The 18,269-nt window shown below is 65.5% G+C and overlaps 1 protein-coding gene across 1 annotated transcript in view; it reads left to right on the forward strand.

Moving 5' to 3' along the window:
• GSE1 (Gse1 coiled-coil protein) overlaps positions 1 to 18,269 on the forward strand; it is a 51,656-nt gene that overhangs the window by 13,490 nt on the left and 19,897 nt on the right. The window contains exons 2-3 of the mRNA XM_060000867.1: positions 4,105 to 4,323; positions 14,622 to 14,821. Coding sequence (XP_059856850.1) covers positions 4,105 to 4,323; positions 14,622 to 14,821 — 419 coding nt within the window. The remainder of the gene's footprint in view (positions 1 to 4,104; positions 4,324 to 14,621; positions 14,822 to 18,269) is intronic.

Below are 18,269 nucleotides of genomic sequence, written 5' to 3' on the forward strand. Positions count from 1 at the left end.
TGACAATGACGTTCAGGTGGCGGCTGGTCCAGGAGGGGGCAGAGGGTGGGTCTGCCCCCCAGAACCCTGGTCACCAGGGAAAGGCGGGGGTTGTCGGTGAGGGTTTGGGTTCCAGGAGGGGCACCCCAGTTCCCTCAGCTCCCGCATCTGCCCCGCAGGAGGCCCCGGTCTGGGGAAGACCCCAGCCCCCTGTTGGTTATTCCAAACTCATGCAGGCAAGTCTGTTCATGGGCCCCCCACTTTTAAAAACCTGCTTCACTACAGAAAAACTAGAACAGAGAGAAGTAAAAAGGCTAAAAACGAGAAAATTGTTCCTCCTGCTGTCACCTGAAGACCCCCACCCGTGGCTTTAAGGGGCCCGTGACACTTTGGGGTCTGCCCCGGGATTTGCCCCATGGCTGCTCCCCACTTACTCGAGCACCCGTGTACCATCCTGCCCAGCGCTGGCAGCTGGCGGTCACAGCATGTCCGCTGGGTCACCAGCTGGCCAGCCTGTCACAGGGCCACTGGGCAGAGACCTCCACATCTGCTCCCTGGGCCACGGGGACCGGTCACTGGGAGGTGAGGACCGCTTCGCCTGCCTCACTTTGCCGGCCCCCCTCCCTCTGTCTGGAGGCAGCATGCGGTGTGGGCTGTGGGGTGGAGCAGAGCCAGGCCCTCCTGCTGCGGCCCCAGGATGGGTCTGGATCTGGGCCCTGACCAGCTTTATGTATGTGGGACACAGGTGCTGTGTTCAGGTAATCCCAGCCCTGATGTTGACCAGCTGTCGGCCCTTGGGCCCAAGCCTGGAGTCTCCCTTCTGTAAAATGGGCACAGTGACACCTTTCCCTTAGAGGTGAAAGGATTTAAAGGTGGTGGCTAGTTCTCTAAGGAATGTGGGAAAGGGGAGGGAGGTGGTTAATGGCCTTGGATTGTCTGTGTGGCCTTGGGTCGTCTCTGTGACCTTGCGTCATCTCTGTGACCTATCTTCGAACAGCTCCTGGCCTCGGTGTCCCCGCCGGTGCTCTGCTGGCCTCTCAGGATTGTCTGAGACCCTGAGGGCAGGCCCAGGGTGGGAGTGAGTGCGGGCTTGGGGGGGGTGTCCACTGCTGCTGCGGCCTCTCCCAGGCCCATCACGAGGCTGTCTTGAGAGGTGACCCGACCGTCTGTGTGACCTGATGTCCCGGGGGGGGGGGTCTTCATTTCCCTGGGGTATGGAGCCCCGGGGTCCCCTGTCACATACCTTGTCTCCGGGCAGCACCTCGTGGCGATGCCTTCCTCTAGGTGTTGGTCAGGACCTCCAGGACCTGTGCGAGCCATGCCCAGACGGGGTCCCCACAGGGTGGTGCGCCCTTGTGTACCACCACCCGCCCCCCAAGAAAAGAAACCCATCGGTCGGTCCACTGAGTGTGGGTGCTTCGGTTCCGAGCAGGACCCAGAAGGCATCTGGACCACCCAGAGCAGGTCCTGCGTGGGGTCACGTCCTCGGTGTCCCCGCAGGCGGCAGGACAAGAGCTCCAGTCCCCCTCTGTCCCGGAGTGTCCTGTGTGTTCGCGTTGACCAGCCAGTGCCACTCACGGATGTGGAGAGCTGGGCTGTGTGACTCCCGGCCCGGACACGGAAGGGATGGGCGTGGGGGTAGGAGGCACAGATTCGGCAGGTCGGGTCCCATTTTGCCCAGCCTGACCCATGTGAGCCTAGCCAAGCCCCTCGCCCGCCCGAGACCTGGGTTTCTGCCCCCGTCCGCTGACCAGCTGCGTGACAGTAACAGCGACTCCTGGGATGCGCCAGCCGTGCCCTGGAGCTTCTCACGGAATTTACCTCCTTGAGCCCTCACGGAATTAACGTCGTGAGGCAGACTTTGTCTTCATCCCCCATTTATAGGTGAGGAGACTGAGGAGGCCCAGAGAGGCCAAGTAACTTGCCCAACATCACACAGCTGCAGGTGGCAGAGCCGGGATTCAGGCCCCAGCGTGTGGCAGCCTGGCCCATGCTGAGCCTGACCTCCAGGCCCCGTGGCCGGCAGCACCTCCTGCCCTCCCTGTTCACACCGTCCGTGGAGGAGGAGAGGGGCCGAGGGGGGCCTGGGCCGAGCTTCCGGGACATGGCGTCCATCGGGCTCCACGGCCCTCCAGTGGCTGGCTGGGTGCTGGCTTGGCCGAGAAAGGACTCTTGTTAGGAACCTGTGTTTTCTAGTGACCCGCCTGCTGGGGCAGGGACCCTGCGCCCCGCTGGGTTCTCGGGTTTCTCTGGTGGGCTTGCGGTGCCTGTGGGCATGTGGTTCCCACCCTCTCCCCTGTTCTTCCAGAAAGAGGAGGCCACGCGGGGTCAGCCTCGGGTTGGTGCCGCCCCGGCCGCTCAGGGGCCCTGTCGCCCCGCGTGGCGCCGCCCACGTGACCCGCCGGCAGCTGGGAGGCCAGCCTGGGCACAGGGGCGCTTGTGCAGGTCCTTTATTTCCGAGGTGCGAGCCCTCTCCCGAGAGAACGGTGTTCCCTCGAACTTGCGCCTGCCTCAGTACTGCCTTTTAGGCGCCCCTCACCCCATCCCTGCCGTGGCCGTTTATGCGGCCGAGCCCCCAAGATCTCTTTTGCCCCCCGCCCGGCGAGAGGGCGATGGTGGCCGCAGCCCGGCTCTCCGGGACCCTGGGTTCAGGGCGTGTGTCGGCGCCCGCGGCCTCTCCTGGCTAGTTCTGGGGGCAGGGCAGGTCTCAGGGGCCCACCCCTGCCTGGCCACCGGTGGGGTCCCCAGTGTTCACCTGGCTACCCACGGGGACAGGCATGGAAGCAGGTTGCAGTTAGACTCGAGTTGGACCGTATGCAGAGTGCTGCAGAGGTGGCGTGGGCTCTGGGGGTTGCGGAGAGCCCCTTGGGGTGGGGACCGTGGCCTGGGGGCAGCACATGTTCCTGCTCTGTCATCTTCTGGGACACTCTGCTTGTGCGCTCTTACCCCTCCCATGACTCCCCAGGTCCCCTCCCCAGGTGACCCCGGGTGTTCCCTGGAGCCGTCCCTCCTAGGTCTCCGTCTGGGGCTTCGCAAGTTCGTTTACCTCTCCCTGCACCCAGCCCGTTGCCCGTGCCACCCGCGAGGCCGTGTGCCTTGATCTACGCCTCTCGAGTGTACCCACGGTGAGGGAGCGGGGATGAGACAGGTGCCCCTGAGAGGGCAGGAGGAGTTAACCGAAGACTTACGGCACTGTTCACGCCCGCCCGCGAGGGAGCCCGGCCGATGTCAGTGGGGCGCGTGGGGCCGGGTGAAGGTTGAAGGGCCGGGGGCTCACGGGAAGGCCTCTGATGTCACTCCTGGCGGGTGGCGGCTCCTTGGCCCGCGAGGCACCTGAACCTGGACCCCCGTGGGAAGGGGGCTTCCCCTGGACAGCGGTTTAGACCTGCGGTCGCGGGTCTTCTAGCGTCTAGGCGGGGTTTGCACCGGGCGAGACGGCAGCAGGGTCTGCGGATGGCTGTGTTCTCTGCCTGTTTCTCTCCTCTGAGGCGCCTTCTCAGTGCAGACCCGCTGGGTGCCTGTGGCTTTGGGATTCAAGGGGGGACGGTTGCGGCGCAGGAGGGCTCCGGCCAACCCGCCTGGGACGATCCCGGATCTGTGCTGCCTGCCCGTACGAGCCTGTTTGCTTTTCTGGAAGGAAAAGGATGTGCTCTCTCCAGAGCGATGTGCTGAAGGCCTGGCGGAAGTGTGTTCGTCTTCGTGATCGTCAGTGGCTCAGCCGTTTCCCTTGCCTCTGGCGTTCTCTTTCTTGCGAGGACACTGGCCCCGCGCCTTGGTCTCCGTCCCCCACGCCTGTCGGGATGCTCTCAGATCTTCCGGAGAGGCTGTCGGCTCGGGCCGGGATGAGCCGTTGGGCATCTGGACTCACAGGGGTCCTGGGCACAGCGGCTCTTCGCTTACGGAGCCGAGAGGGTGGGGCTGCCCGCGGACGCCGGGGTCGCGCCCCCGTTCTCTGCGCAGCGCTGGCTCTGCTCCGTTTCTCCTGTGCTGCCGGGGCCGCCGGCTCAGCTCCCGCTCCCCGCATGCCGCCCACTGGCACCGGCCCCCCAGGCCGCGCACACCCCGCTCCGGTGCCGGGCCCTCCTGCTCTCTGGGTGACTTCTGGTTCTTCTTTTCCTGTTTCAGGCATGAGCCATGAGCCCAAGTCCCCTTCACTAGGGATGCTTTCCACCGCGACCAGGACCACCGCCACCGTCAACCCCCTCACCCCCTCGCCGCTCAATGGCGCCCTGGTGCCCAGTGGCAGCCCCGCCACCAGCAGCGCGCTGTCGGCCCAGGCCGCGCCGTCCTCCAGCTTTGCTGCCGCGCTGCGCAAGCTCGCCAAACAGGCGGAGGAGCCCAGAGGTAAGAGGCGCGCCCGCCGGGCGGCTCCACGAAGCGGGGGAGAGAGCGGCCCCTTCCTTCCTGCCCAGGCCTTGCGGCTCCTGCGCTCGGGGGGCACAGCCGGTCCCACGAGCCGCCGCCCCGCACGTGCACGGGCTCTGGGGGCGGGGCCGCTCCCGCCCACGTGCTTGCACGCCCGCGTCTACACGTGCTGGCTTTTCTCGTGCTGCCTCGTTCTGGCGGGGACCGCGCTGCCTGACCCCCGCCCGTCCGGTGAGCCCAGCGGCCCCAGCAGCTCTGCTTGCTCCTGCTTCCCGCGCTCCCTGCTCCTCTGTCCTTCTTTGGCTGTAGGACCACCGAGGGGGCGTCCGGCAGCTGTGGCTTCAGAGGGTGGATGTGCTGCACCCCGATACGTCCCTCAGGAGCCCCCAGCCTGCCCCGGGGGCCTCTTCCCAGGTGGCGTGTTTCCCGGGAGACCGGGAGCACCAGGCCTTGATACCCCCTCCAGACGTGGCAGGGAGCAGGGTCTCTGGAAACCCTCTTTATCCCGAGTGCCCCAAAGTGGGAGCGCAGCTTAATCCGTCCAAGGCAGGGGTCTTGGGGTGGCATGGACAGGTGTCCCCCAGAGGTCCGGAGCCCCAGCTCCTGGTGGGCAGTGACGTGCTCTGTGACTTTGGGCAAGTGCTGACCCTCTCTGAGCTTCCGCCTTCCTGTTTATAAGACGAGGCTCACTACAGCTCTGGCTCCGGGCACTTCTAGGGCTGTTAGTCCAAGGGCTGCTGTTTGGATGAGTGGGGCTGGCAGGCAGTTTGCAACCAGGGCTGCTGGGAGGCCTGGGCCGTTGCGGGTTCTGGGGCAGGCCTCTTAGGCACCCTCTGGACTCACTGCTTGGAGGCAGGGGGTCGGCCTCCCGGGCGGAGGAAGCAGAGACCCTGGGTGCCTCTGCCGGCCATCTGCCTTGCCCCAAATGTCCAGGGCTTGGCGTCCTGGCTTCCAGGCCCTCTGGGGCACCCAAAGAACACGTGTGCGGGAACTCTGTCTTTGTGGACTCTGGGGTCTCTAGCTCAGCAGAGCGGACATTTGCCCTGACCGGGGTGGCTGGGGGTCTGCTGATTTCTGAATCTGACTTGTCTCCACACCCTTGCTGATCACGTGGTTGTTGGACGGAGGAGGAATGTGAGGGGGGTAGACAGGAGTTGACGGGCGGCGTGGATGTGACCCAGGAGCGAAGGCCTTCGGGGCCCGGTTTCTGCATCGCTAGGGATCGCCCTCACTGCTGGTGTCCGCCTGCCCTGGGCTGTTCTGTCCACCCAGACAGACCTTCCCAGTCCCTGCACGCATGCCCCTCCTTGCCCACCACGGGACTCCTTGGCCACGCGGCCGGAGAGCAGAGATACGGTGAGCTGCGTGCCGGCGAGGCCCCCAGAACAGACGTCCTGGGCTGGCTGCGAGCACCCCGGGAGCAGCGTGCACAGTGGCACCCTGAGCTGGGGCCGAGACTTGGGGGTCTCTTCAGAGTCGACGCGAAGCCCCCAGGGCAGAACTTGGTCCCTGCTTTGGCGTCTTCCCGGCATTCCAGGAGGCGGAGAAACAGGGCTGTCGCAGCTTTCAAAGACAACTGTCAGCACGTGGGAGGCACTGGGGCCGTCTGGCTGAGCCACCCCCGAGCGTCAGGGCTTCAGCCAACAGCTGTGTCCGCTCCCGGGCAGCTGGGCTCATCCTGGGGCGACGCCCCCCGTCTGTAGAGGATGTGGCAGTGAAAGGGCGCGTTTCCCTCCTTGCCGAGTGGGCGGTGGAGAGGTCTGCGGGCGTGGCTCACACGAGAGCCTGCCTTGGTGGCCTCCGTCTCCTCTCTGCTGCCCCAGGCTGGCCCCAGCGTCCGGCTCGAATAATGGGCCGGTGGACAGCCCGCGTGCCGGAGATGGCCGGGCCTCGCCGGCCGGGAGCAGCATGTGCCGTTGTGGAGCGGACCCTGCTCCCCGGGGGCTGCGATCTGGGTGTTCTACGTGACGCCCGGGAGCTTTGTGACAGAATCAGGAGAGAGAGGAGAGGGGCGAGCCACGCTGGCCTGAGCTTGTGCTGTCCGCCGCTGGTTGACCCGAGGCTATTCCCATCGTTCTGATGAGAAAGCCGAGGTTTGGGTGGGGGGGGTGCTCAGTATTTGGACCCTGGGCTGCCCTGATGCTCGAGTTACTCTGTGTGTGTCTTGGGGACTTGTGACCTCATTTCTGACTCTGGGGGCCCCAGGCAAAGTCTGGAGTTTAAAGCAGCAGTGATGAGGTTCATTGGCAGTGCACCGTCTCGTGCACCCCAGTGGGGCTCTGGTTTGAAGAAATGAGCTCAGTTACTCTCTGGAGCATCCTCTGGGCCACATCCCATGCCTGGCCCCCATTTTTCTCACGGAGTTGCCCCAGCTCTGATGGGCTGTCTCCTGTCTGTAGAATTGGCTGGCAGCCCAGAGTCGTCGGCCCATTGTACAGGTGGGGAAGCTGAGGCTCAGAGAGGTCAGGTCATGGGCGTGAGGTCACACAGCTGGTGAGGACATGCCCTGTGCTCCTCAACTGCTGCTTCTTCAGCCTTTCCAAGTGGATATGGAGAGCCGGACTTAGGACGGCAAGACTGAGTGCATGGTCCTGGCTGGGGGGGCACCCCCTTCCCACCCCCCAACACCCACCACAGTGGTGCAGGGAGCCCTGGGGGGGGGGACTCTGTGCTCCCCACAGAGCGGGGGACAGGGTGGAGATGTGGGCTGTCAGCTTCTGGAAGCCTGGGGGCTGTAGGGGCACAGGGGGGAGAGCCAGCAGCCCCCCAGCTCCCCTGCCTGCCTCTCCACAGGGGACCAGAGAGCCCAAGGGGGGCGTTTGCTGGGCTTGGTGATGGCGGGGGTGGGGGTTGATTTTTTTTTGCTGGTTAATAACTTCTTAAGGTATAATTCGCGTCCCGGAAAATTCATCTTTTAAAGGACACAGTTCAGCGGGTTTTTGTGCATTCAGAGTTCTGCGACCATCACTCTTAATTCTAGCATGTTTTGTCACCTCTAAAAGCAACCCTGTCCCCACGACGCCCCCGGCCCTGGCAGCCAGGACCCGCTGTCTGGACACTTGTCGCCTGTGGGTGCACGCAGCCCCGCGGCTGGCTTCCGCTCAGACCGGTGTTTGCAGGGCTGTCCACGCACGCAGCCCCGCGGCTGGCTTCCGCTCAGACCGGTGTTTGCAGGGCTGTCCGCGCACGCAGCCCCGCGGCTGGCTTCCGCTCTCAGACTGGTGTTTGCAGGGCTGTCCACGCACGGCACACTTCTCGCGGGTGGTTGGCACCGCACACCTGGCACCAGGTGTGTGAGGAGGTGGACCCAGCAAGGGCTCTCCCCTCCCGCATCGCGGCAGTGAGCGTTTATCGAGCACCTGCGGAGTACAGGGCAGTCTCCCGCTGCGTTCCCAGCATAGCCCTGGCCTCTGTTCTCTGTCCGTCCTGCTGGTGGGCAAAGCTGAGAGCTTCGGGCTCCCTGGTGTCCCAAGCCGTAGTCAGCAGAGGGGACTCTGGGAACTCCACGGCCTCCTGCCCCACCCTGACATCCGTGTCCACCTTCCCGGAGAAGGGAGCCACCGCCTCTGCCGCAGCTGTCCCTCCCTAAGGGCGAGGCCCCCGTCTCTTCGGGGTGACCCAGGACCCCATGGCTGACCCCAGAGGGCCCTGTCCCCAAGGGCAGAGGTCCCAGGTGGAGCAGGTACGGCGTCCCCTCCTGCACAGGGAGGTGGTGGGAGAGGCGGGCCCGACGGCAGAGCCAAGACAGCCGAGGCCACAGCCCCGCCCCCCCCCCCCCAGGCCCCTCCTGCTGCCCGGCCCGTGCTGGTCAGCCGGGGGCCGCCTGGGTGCTGGCCGCAGCCCTGGGCGCCTCCGGCTGCCTCGTGACCCTCTCCTCCGGCCCCGCCGCCCCCCACGCTGTGGAAGCGTCTTACCCCGAGCCGTGGCCCAGCTCTCCCCTCTGCTTCCCCGGCTGATGTCTTTCCTCATGTCGTGTCTCCAGGCTGCAGTTTAAAAATCCAGTTCAGAGCAAGTAATCCACATGCCCATCATTTGCTCTGCCCCCAGAGAGAGGATGCGAGGAGGAGACGTTGGCCCCTGCTGGGTTTTCATCTTTCCTGAGGCTTCTTTGCAGCCCCAAGGTCCTGCTCCGTGCCCGTCGGCCAGCGGGGGACCGGGTGTCTTTCCCTGGGGGACTCGAAGGGCCTGCCTGTCCGGGGAGGGGGAGGGGCCATATCTGCCTGACCCTGTAACCCACTCTGACACGGGCGCCCAGCAGGGTGGACACGGACACCGGCAGATTCTGGTTCACGCCCTTGCTGTGTGGCCTGGGCACGGTGCTCTACCTCTCTGAGCTGCCTTGTGTCCTCAGGATGAGGGTAGCGTCTAGGGACTTCCCTGGTGGTCCAGTGGTTAGGGCTTGGTGCTTCCAATGCAGGGGACGTGGGTCCGATCCCTGGTCTGGGAACTAAGATCCCGCGTGCCTCACGGCACAGCCAAAAATAAAAAAGGTAAAAAACAACAGAGGCTGAGGATAACGTCTCTACTGCGTAGATTTTGCCGACGTAGGAAGAACACGCTAGCTCCAGGTGCGGCGCCGTGTGCAGCAGATGAGATCCACCCACGCCGTCACCCCAACCCTGGCCATCCCCACCTTCCCCCACCCCTGCGGTGCGGCCAGGGCTTGAGGGGCCGGGAAAGGAAGGCGAGTGCTTCCATGGCTGAGAGCGGGGCTGAGTTGCTGCGCACGTGTCTCGAGGCCCAGATTGACCCCGTTTGGGGAGAGCCCGTCCTGTCCGGGCCGGAGGAGTTGCCACGGCTGCTCCCAGACGTCCTGACAGCGTGGGTGCGCGCAGGCCCAGGGCATCCGCTCCCTGTCACTTCAACTCTCGTCTTGCCTCTTTGGAGAAAGGGAGTCCCAGGCCGTGACCAGGCCCACACAGCACGTTCCGGAAGGAGCCTCGGGCTGAAGGTTTGGGCCCCACGTTGGTCCCGGCTGTACCCGTGGGACCCTTCGGCAGTGACAGGCCGGGGCCCCCTTGACTGAGGCGTCCCGCAGCAGTGCCCTTGGCGTCTATCTTCGGCCCCTTTGCCGGCGGGGCGGCGCGGAAGGAGCAGGGTGGGCTCCAAAGCCACACGGCCTGTGCACATCCCACGTGTCCCGTCCCTCCCAGCGGGGTGTGGGGGGCACCGAGCGGCCTCAGGGAGCTGGTCTCCCGTCCGTCCCTCCCAGCGGGGTGTGGGGGGCACCGAGTGGCCTCAGGGAGCTGGTCTCCCGAGGGCACGAGCACCGTTTTCGCCGCCTGCAAGAGAAGTGACTGACGGACCCCGGCTTTGTTTGGACCCGACGCAAGCAGGCTGGCAAGGGCGGCGCGGGCCAGGACCCCGAGCCCAGGCGGGAGGGAGCGTGCTTTTCTGCAGGCGTGTTTGCCGGCCGCCGGCCTCACCTCATCTTGTCGCTGGCTTTGCGGGTGGGTCTGGTTTCCCTGGGGCCCCTGGAGGAGGCGGGAGCATCCCTCCCTCTGTCGGGGTTGGAGGTGGGACTCTGCCCGCCAGTGGTGCCTCACTCAGCCGGCCTGAGTCAGGAGGGGGGGGCGGCGCCCCTGTTCTGCCGTCTGAAGCCTGCCTCTTCCAAAGAACGCAGCGAAACAAGTGAGCGGACACGCGTGTGTGTCAGTCGTGTGGCCACAGGGCTCGGCGGGGCTGGGCTTCCCAGCGTGTCTGCAGCCCCGTCTGGCTCGTGGCGCAGGTGTGAGCGTACAGGGGTGTCCTCGGTGCCCCGCCCTCCTTCTCTGTGCTCGGGGCCGGGGATTCAGAGGAGAGGGGGGCTTGCGCCTGCCCTGATGGGGGCTGCCCGGCCCTGAGACACTGGGACAAGAGGCCTCCCCGGGCCGTGTCGCTGCAACAGCGACTTTTCCCGTCCCCCCCCGAAGCCCCCTCCGCCTTCTCGCCCCCAGTTCCTCTCCTGTCCCTGGATGCGCCCCCTCTCGGCCCCTTGTGCCCCTCAGCACAGCGGAAGCCCACCGTCCTCCCAGCCCCCGTCCTGCTCATCACCACATCATGGGCCCCTGGAAGTGTGTCTTGTAAGAAGGACCACACCTTGCCTTTGCTGGCTGGGGTTTAGTGACGGTCCTGTGACGCTACGTTGGGGCAGGTGTGCCCCGCCCGCTGGTGGCATGAGGTGGGGTGAGGGCTCCTGGGAGGGGGCTTTGGGTGGACGGGCCTCTGACTGTTCCCACGCCGTGGAGGAGCTGGCAGGCAGGCCGGGAGGGCCTCTTCCAGGAAGGGAAGCGGGCAGAGGGCAGCCCTGCGGCTCTTTCTCGGGGGGTTCTCCCTGAGCCCACAGGTGGGTGGGGCCATTGCATGTGCCGTGTGCCCGGCTGTCGCCGCTGCACCCGGCCTGCGGGGAGTCCAGGGGGTCCCCCACCTCCTTCCCCGCCTCCATGTGATGATGGTGGGGATCTGCACGTGCTCGTGGCTGGCGGGTCCCTGCCTGCACCGAGTGAAAGTCTGGGCGAGGCTCGGCCCGGCGGGGGGACCCCTGCTGCTTGGCGCTCGCTCCGGAATCTGTCGCACCCACCTCCGGCCGGCACCTGGGCTGGCCCTGTGGTGCTGCGGCTTTGGCCACGGGAGGGGGCGTCTTGGGAAGGCGTCCCAGGGGTCCTCCTTTAGGGAGCACATCAGGTGACCGTTGTCCCTCATCGGCTCTCCGTCCCTCCCCGGGTGAGGCGGCCTGACTCAGTGCAGGCTTGTGCCCGGGGAGAGGGAGGGCTGTGCGGTGGCACTGAGATCACACTCTGCAGTGCGCCGGGCAGGGTTGGTCCCGGCACAGGAGCCGTTGTTTAGGGCGCCCAGTGGGTGCTTCAGGTCGTTCGGGTGGCATCTAGGGAGCTGACATGCTGTACTTGTGTTTCCAGGCTTATCTTCATCTCCCCTCACAGCGACTTCGGTATCTCAGCTGTTAATTACATGGGCTCAGGGGGCCTCGGGCGCTAATCCGCGAGGTCAGATGACAGAGGTGACGCGGAGCGCTGTGCACCCGCGCGGGGCTCGCTGCCGCCTGCCGTGTACCGCCGGTTCATTACAGCTGGCGCCGCCCTGAGAACGGGGTCGGGGGCGATCGCGCTAATTGGCGGTTGCGTGGTCAGGCATCGATCTGGCTGCCGAGCGAGGCGTCCGGCCCGCCCCTGAGGGACGAGGCTGCTAATTGCCCGTGGCCTCCGGGCGGGCAGGGGCACCTGGCCCCCAGGCTCCGTCTCTCGCCCTCCCCTCCTCCTTCCTCACTCACTGCCCAGCGCTTGGAAACGATGCTGATGCGTGGAGACCTGCTAATGGCGTGGGGCGGGGGCTGGGAGGCCGGAGGGGGGTGATCTGAGAGGTGGGCGGGGACGGGGGAGCGGCGGGGTCGGGAGCCAGGTGGCCCTGAGTCTCTGTGCTCAGGTGGCGTGGCCACCGGGCCCTCCTGGCTGTGAGGCCCCAGGGGCTGGCACAGGCTGGGGCTCTGAAGTGTCTGCTCCAGCTTCCCCCCCGTCTGCCCGGCCCCTCGAGGAGCAGAGCCCACCTGGCCTTGACCCCACCGTTTTCTCCAGGCAGTGCAGCCTCTCCCTTGACTGGTGGGGTTCTCGGTGTGTTTGTTTTCTTTCTTTTCGCTCCCTCTACCCCCAGGCGGAGTTTACACAGGGCGGCCCGGGGTGCAGGCTGGGTACACGGTAGGTCCTCCTGCTTGGTGGCCGAGAGCTCTGGTGGCTTTTCACCCCCTCCCCGCTGTGTCCTTCCGGCTGCTGGTGGACGTGGCGGGAGTTTCTCGTAGGGGCCGCCCGCCTGCGTGTTTGGTGGACGGCAGCCTGCTTTGCTGGGGCCCCAGGAGCGGGGTTACCGTGCCAGGGCGTGGGCGGCGGTGGGGAGACAGATGCTCCCAGTTTCTCCAAGTTGCACAAACCTGGTGAGCGCTCAGGGTACAGGGGTTTCCCGGCCTGGTCAGCCCGCCGCCTGCCTCCTGCTTCTCCCTGGAAGCTGGCTTCTCGGGTGGGCCCCGCCAACCTGGCAGACACAGCTCGTTTCAAAACTTTGGCGGCTGTCCCACTGGGAAAGGAAGGCCGCCGACGTTGTCGCCTGTCGGCTGTCCCCAGGCGGGCGGTACTGACAGCTGACCGAGGCTGGAACTTGCCCCACGGCTGGGATCCTGACCTGGTGCTGGGTCTCGGTGGTTGGCCCGGCCGACTTGGGGTTGCAGAATTGTGTGGGCTGCGGTCGGCGGATCTGTTTGGGGAATCGGGGGTCACACGTCAGGGGCAGCAGCCTTCAGGTGCCTCCTCACTGCCCACTGGCCGGGCACTGACGGTGAGGGCTGCAGGTGAAGGGGGCACCTGGCCTCAGCATCGTTCTTGGGGCTGGCGAGCGGCTCGGCTGGGGGCAGGTCTGGCTGGCCCGGGTGTCTCCCCGTGGGGCTGCCCCGTACAGTTGTTCAAGCTGTGCACAAGCGTAGGGAAGCACGCTGCTCAGGGCGAAGCTCTGTCCCAGCGTCCGTGGGGCCTCGGCTTCCGACCACTCTGCCTCCTGGTCACTGCTGAGCCCGCGCCTCGACGGTCGGGGCCTCTGGGGCAGAGGGAGGGGTGACTGTCTCCCAGCACCCTGAGCTGTAGGCTGCCGTGCCTCCCCTTCAAGCAGAGGTTTGATCAGGTAGCAGGAGTGTGCCCACTCGAGATGGTTTGGAGAAAAGACGCGAGTCTTGGTCCCGGGGACCCAGGAAGGTTCTGAACAAAATCCAGGGAGGATGTGCTGCTTGCGGAGGGGGGAGTCTGTGCTGGCCCCAGCTTCCCCCCCCCGCCCCGAGGCCCCGGGTGCCCCAAGTGGGGCTCCCGCAGACAGACGCCGCCCAGTTGAGCCCGTCAGAGGGGAGCTCTGCAAGGTGGCGCATGTCCAGGCTGCTGCTTGGGGCTGTCGTCAGCAGGCTCCTCGGCCAGGTCCACCCCCTCGGGCCGCCCGAGCTCACACAACCCCCCGTGACAATGGGCGAGCGCGGTACCTGGGACGAGCTGAAGTTCTGCTGTGTAGTAAAATCTGGGGGTCCCCTGTCTGGCCTGCCCCAGATTCAGGGCCCTGGGTGCTCTCCGTGGCTCTCAGGTGCGGTGGGGTTTGTGTCGGGGGCCTGTGGGCCATGGGGCCTCGGCGGGGGGTCATGTGAGGGGTCTCCTCTGTCCCCAGACTGCAGCCCAGAGCAGTGCGGGGTGTGGATGTGCACACGGCCGAATCTCGTTGGGCCTGGGTGTGACTCTCGGGGACCCCAGGACCAGGCCCTGCCGGCAGCTCCAGCCCTCAGGGGCCACTCTGCTGCCCGCCTGCCGGGATAGATATCCCACCGGGCGGTGACGTTGGGCGCTGGGGGTAGGGGAGGGGGGACGCACCTCCACCCCTCGCTCACAGGCGGCCCCGCCCCTCGCGGGAGGAGCAGCTGCCGGCCAACCTGGCTGCAAATGGGTGACTTCCTCCCAGCCCGCCAGGCCCCGCCCTCTCCTCCCACCCCACGCACCACCACGACCTTGTGCCCCTGCCAGGAGCTAAACCAATCCCATCCTCCTGCCACCCTCCACACCACCCCCTTCGGGGGACAGCACATGGGGGTGATGCTGAGGGTGGGGCTTCTTTTGGAGGTGATGTAAATCAGATAATGGTGTCGTTTCCACAACGCTGTGAATGTGCCCAAAACCACCGACCTGTATGCTTTCAGCGCCGGATCGTAACTCAGTTCTTAAAACTTGAAACGAACGCGTTCGGTATTTTGAAAATACAAGCGTTCGTCAGCCACGCCCTCGCCTGTTCCCCACTCTGCCAGGCCCGTCCAGCAGCTAGGACGCCCGCCCTCGAGCACGCAGGGGGCTCGCAGGGAGAACTTCGGGCCTTTCTGTGCACCTCGGGGCGTCTCGTGCCCACCCCCTCGCTCAGAGCCTCATGTGCAGCTGCTGCCTCTTGTGGGGCAGGTTCAGCAGGCCCCTCACTCACCCTGCGCCCAGCGGCCCACATCAGCCCCGGTGACCCGGGGTGTCGCGCACGGCCCCCAGCTGTCGTGGGTGTAACTCGTCGAGCCACACTTGCTCCGCCCCCGGCTCTTTCTCCCATTGTGGGGGGGAGGCTTGCGGTGAGCAGCATGGGGCACGGGAGGCCCTGTCCGTGGGTGGGGGTGGGGAGGTACCGCCCAGATCCCAGGCTGGGGCGGGGCGTCCGCAGGAGCCCATGTGCCCCTGCCCGGCTGCTGGGGGCCGGGGGGCACCCGCTCAGGCTGCTGTGTCCTTCTCCCGCAGGGTCTTCACTGAGCAGTGAGTCGTCCCCCGTCTCCTCTCCGGCCACCAACCACAGCTCTCCAGCCAGCACGCCCAAGCGCGTGCCCATGGGCCCCATCATCGTCCCCCCCGGGGGCCACAGCGTCCCTAGCACGCCCCCCGTGGTGACCATCGCCCCCACCAAGACCGTCAATGGCGTGTGGAGGAGCGAGAGCCGGCAGGTGAGTGTGTGGGGAGGGGGCTTGGGGGGGGGCCGGATGTGCCACAGGCGCTGGGGAGGCGGCCTCCCGCGGAGCGGGGCTGGGTTTCGGGGTTGAAATCCCCTGCCCCAGCTCACTCCCCTGAGCTTGTCTTTTTCTCTGCAAAATGGTGTAAGTACAGCACCTACCTGGAGGGTCTGTGTGATTCAAGAAGATTCATGGGCGTTAGTGGTCTTGGGCTGCCAAAACGAGCCTCACAGAGCATCACAGATGGGGGCTTATTTAAGACAGATTTATTCTAGAGGCTGGAGGCCCAAGTTCCAGGTGGGGACAGGGTCAGTTTCTCCTGAGGCCTCTCTCCTCGGTGTGTAGGCGGCCGTCTTCTCCCTGTCTCTTCCTGTGTTCTTCCTTCTGTGTGTGTCTGTGTCCTAATCTCCTCTTCTTATAAGGACACCAGTCCTATTGGATCAGGGCCCATGCTCGTGACCTCGTGTTACCTTAATTACCTGTTCAAAGATCCTGTCTCCAAATATGGCCACTTTCCGAGGTCCTGGGGGCTGGGACTCCAACATAGAAGTCTTGGGGGACAAAGTGCTTAAAATGGTGTTTACACGTCCTAAGCACTAGATAGACAATAGCTGTTATGATTATTCTCTATTGCACAAACAAGGAATCGAAATAGCGAAAATACCAGCCCGTATTTTCACAGATCAGATTTCCTATTTCTGTCTTAACTTTCGAAGTCCGCCCGCCTCAGGAGGCCCTTTCCCGCGCTTGGGGGGGTGGGTCCCTGGTGTGACGTGGCTGTGCAGAAGGAGCTCGTGGCCTTGGGAGCTGCCCCTGCACCTGCCTACCTCCACCACCCGCCCCTAGCTCCGGTGCTCCCAGCCTGGAGGGGCCCTTCCTAACTAAGAACACTGTCCCTGTGCTTGTCTCCTGGATTTTTTTGGAGTTCCCAGAGGGATAGCACCACTTGGAAATACTAATTAAACCACAGAGAAAGTGTGGGGGGAGTGGGGAGGGTGGAACTCTCCCCTCGCCCCCCTCGCAGCTCTCTGCCCTGCTGGGGCGGGTGGGGGGATGGGCCCAGGGCCCCAGCTGGACATCACTCAGGGTCTGTCTTTTCTCTGCCCTGGAGGTGGGGGGAGCCAGCCTCCGTCCACAGAGGGGGCCACCCTCAGGCAGGTCCTGACCACGGAGCCCAGTGGGGACCCCCTGAATTCCTGGAAATAGGCCAGGGGACCGTAGCTTGACTCCCACATCCGAGGTGTTAGACACTGCTGGGTCGTCACCTGCCCAAGGCCCCCGTGCCCGCCTAGAAGCTGCTGCCTTGGCTTTGTCGCTCTACCCCGAGTGCAGTTTGGAGGCAGGAGAGCCAGGGCAGGGCCTGGTGAGCGGATCCTGGCCAGAGGGGTTTGGAGATGCCCAAGACGCCGCAGTCCTGGTTTGAAGGAAGACAAGGGGTCTTCACCAGCATCTCCTGCCTCCAGAGGGGCCCGTTGCCACCTGGCGACCAGCCTCGACCTCGGGGCCCTAACCACCTGCGTCTCCCCTAACTCCCGGGGGCCCAGATGGTTTCTGATCCTGTTGCCACGTCCCTGGTTTGGCCCTGGCTGGTGACGGCCACCCACGGCCCAGATCCTCCCCTCTGGTCCTGTCCCCTGTCCCAGCAGCTGCTATCCAGACCCAGGAGCCTCCTAAGCGACCCCCTCCTGGACACTCAGGTGCCTTGGCCTTGGGCCCCTTCCCCCCAAGCTCAGCCCTCCTCGGGGTGGAGGGGGGTCCTCACTGCCTCAGAGACACCGAGTAACCCGCAGAGGAAGGGCCGCGGTGGCTCTCTGCAGCCACTTACCGAGGCGGTGGTTAATGAAACACTAGTGCCACCAGGGAGGGCGGCGGGAAGGGAGCTGGATCAGTGGGTGATGTGCAGCTCGTCGGCCCCGGCACAAAGGCTCAGCAGAGAATTGAATCCGCCTGGGGATGGGGAGACCAGGAAGAGCAGAGTAGTGAGGGGGGAGGGGGGCTTCCTGAAGTCCCGGCACGTGAGTCATGGGGGGCCCTCCCGCGCACCGGGGTCACCGGTATTTCCCAGGTAGCGGGAGCTGTGGAAGGACGGATGCAATGACAAATAGTCTGTTTTAAAGCTAACAGGGCATGTCTGCCCGGCTGCCTAGTGGAAACCTCTCTAATCACCAGAGAATGAAAGATTCTCCTCCCTTACTCCCTCCTCCCCCCCACTCCTTCCTTCTTTCATCTCTACAGCTGCGCCTGCAGCCGCTGCTCAGAAATGAGAGCTGCCCGCAGATGTTCCTCGGGGCGAGCCCGGCCGCGGGCCGGCGCGGGGGCCTGGACGCCACCATCGGGGGCCTCGGGGTGGCCGGCTGAGCCTCCTGGGCCTGGCCTGGTTTGGGGGCTGCTGCCCGGGCCCACCCCCCGTGACCTCATTCCCAGGTGCCTGTCATAAGCTTGGCAGGGCTCCAGCCAGACGGGCGCGTGGGTCTGGCCCTCTGGACCCCCTGCCTGCCAGTCCACCCCTCCCCCCTCCTCTCCAGCTCCTTGTTTGTCCTCGGCTGGGCTGGGAAGGTACCATCTGGCCCAGCCGCCTTCAAGCAGGGCTTTGTCCTGCCGGGGGTTGAAGGGGGCTTCTGGGGACGGCGTTGAGCTGGGCTGGTGCGTTCGGGGCCCCTCCCCTGGGACAGGGGCTGCCTGGGGCCCCTCACTCTGCTGTTTGATTCAGCAAACAGTGCCGGAAGCGCGAGGAAGCGTGTGGTGGCCTGGAGTTGCCTGGAGCTTGTCCCCAGATTTTGTCCTTAAATCGAGGTCCCCTCGAGGACTTCACTGTCCTGGGCTGACGGTGGAGGCCCTTGGCTGCCGTCTTCCTCCTACTGCGGCCTGAGGGGAGGAGGGGCCTTGCTGCCAGCCTGGAGGCAGAGCCCAGGTCACCCCGGGTCCCATCACCCCGGGCATTTATCGGGGGAGCCGCCCTGGCACCTAGGGGGCCTCTGGCTGCAGCCACTGCGTCCCCGTCCAGAGAGCATCTGAGGGCCATGCCGTCCCTTGTTAGTCCATCCCAGACGTCGGGCACAGGGCCTCTCCACTCCACGGTGGCCCCCGTGAGGGGCAGCCCCAGAGCAGCTGAGGCGCCTCGTCATGGGGGTCAGCGCTTGTGCTGGCCTGGCCCTGCGCCAGCAGAGGGAGGGGTGCGAGGGGGACACGGCACGCTGAGGACAGCCCCTTGGGTGGTAGTGTCGACGGGGAGCGCGAGAGGGTGGAGGGGGGGTGGGCTAGGAGGTGCGGCTGCTTGTGCGAGACCCCTGCTTCCCGTGTACACCCGTGCACCCACCCCTGCTGCTCTGTGAGCCGCTGCTGTGATTGCACGTTTGACAGCTGGGGGAACCGAGGCCCGGGGCAGTTATGGGACCCGTCCAGGGTCTCCAGGACCAGACGGAGCCACCCCGCGCCGGACCCT

This window comes from Delphinus delphis, chromosome 20 (assembly GCF_949987515.2).
Source record: "Delphinus delphis chromosome 20, mDelDel1.2, whole genome shotgun sequence".
Classification (NCBI taxonomy): Eukaryota; Metazoa; Chordata; class Mammalia; order Artiodactyla; family Delphinidae; genus Delphinus; species Delphinus delphis.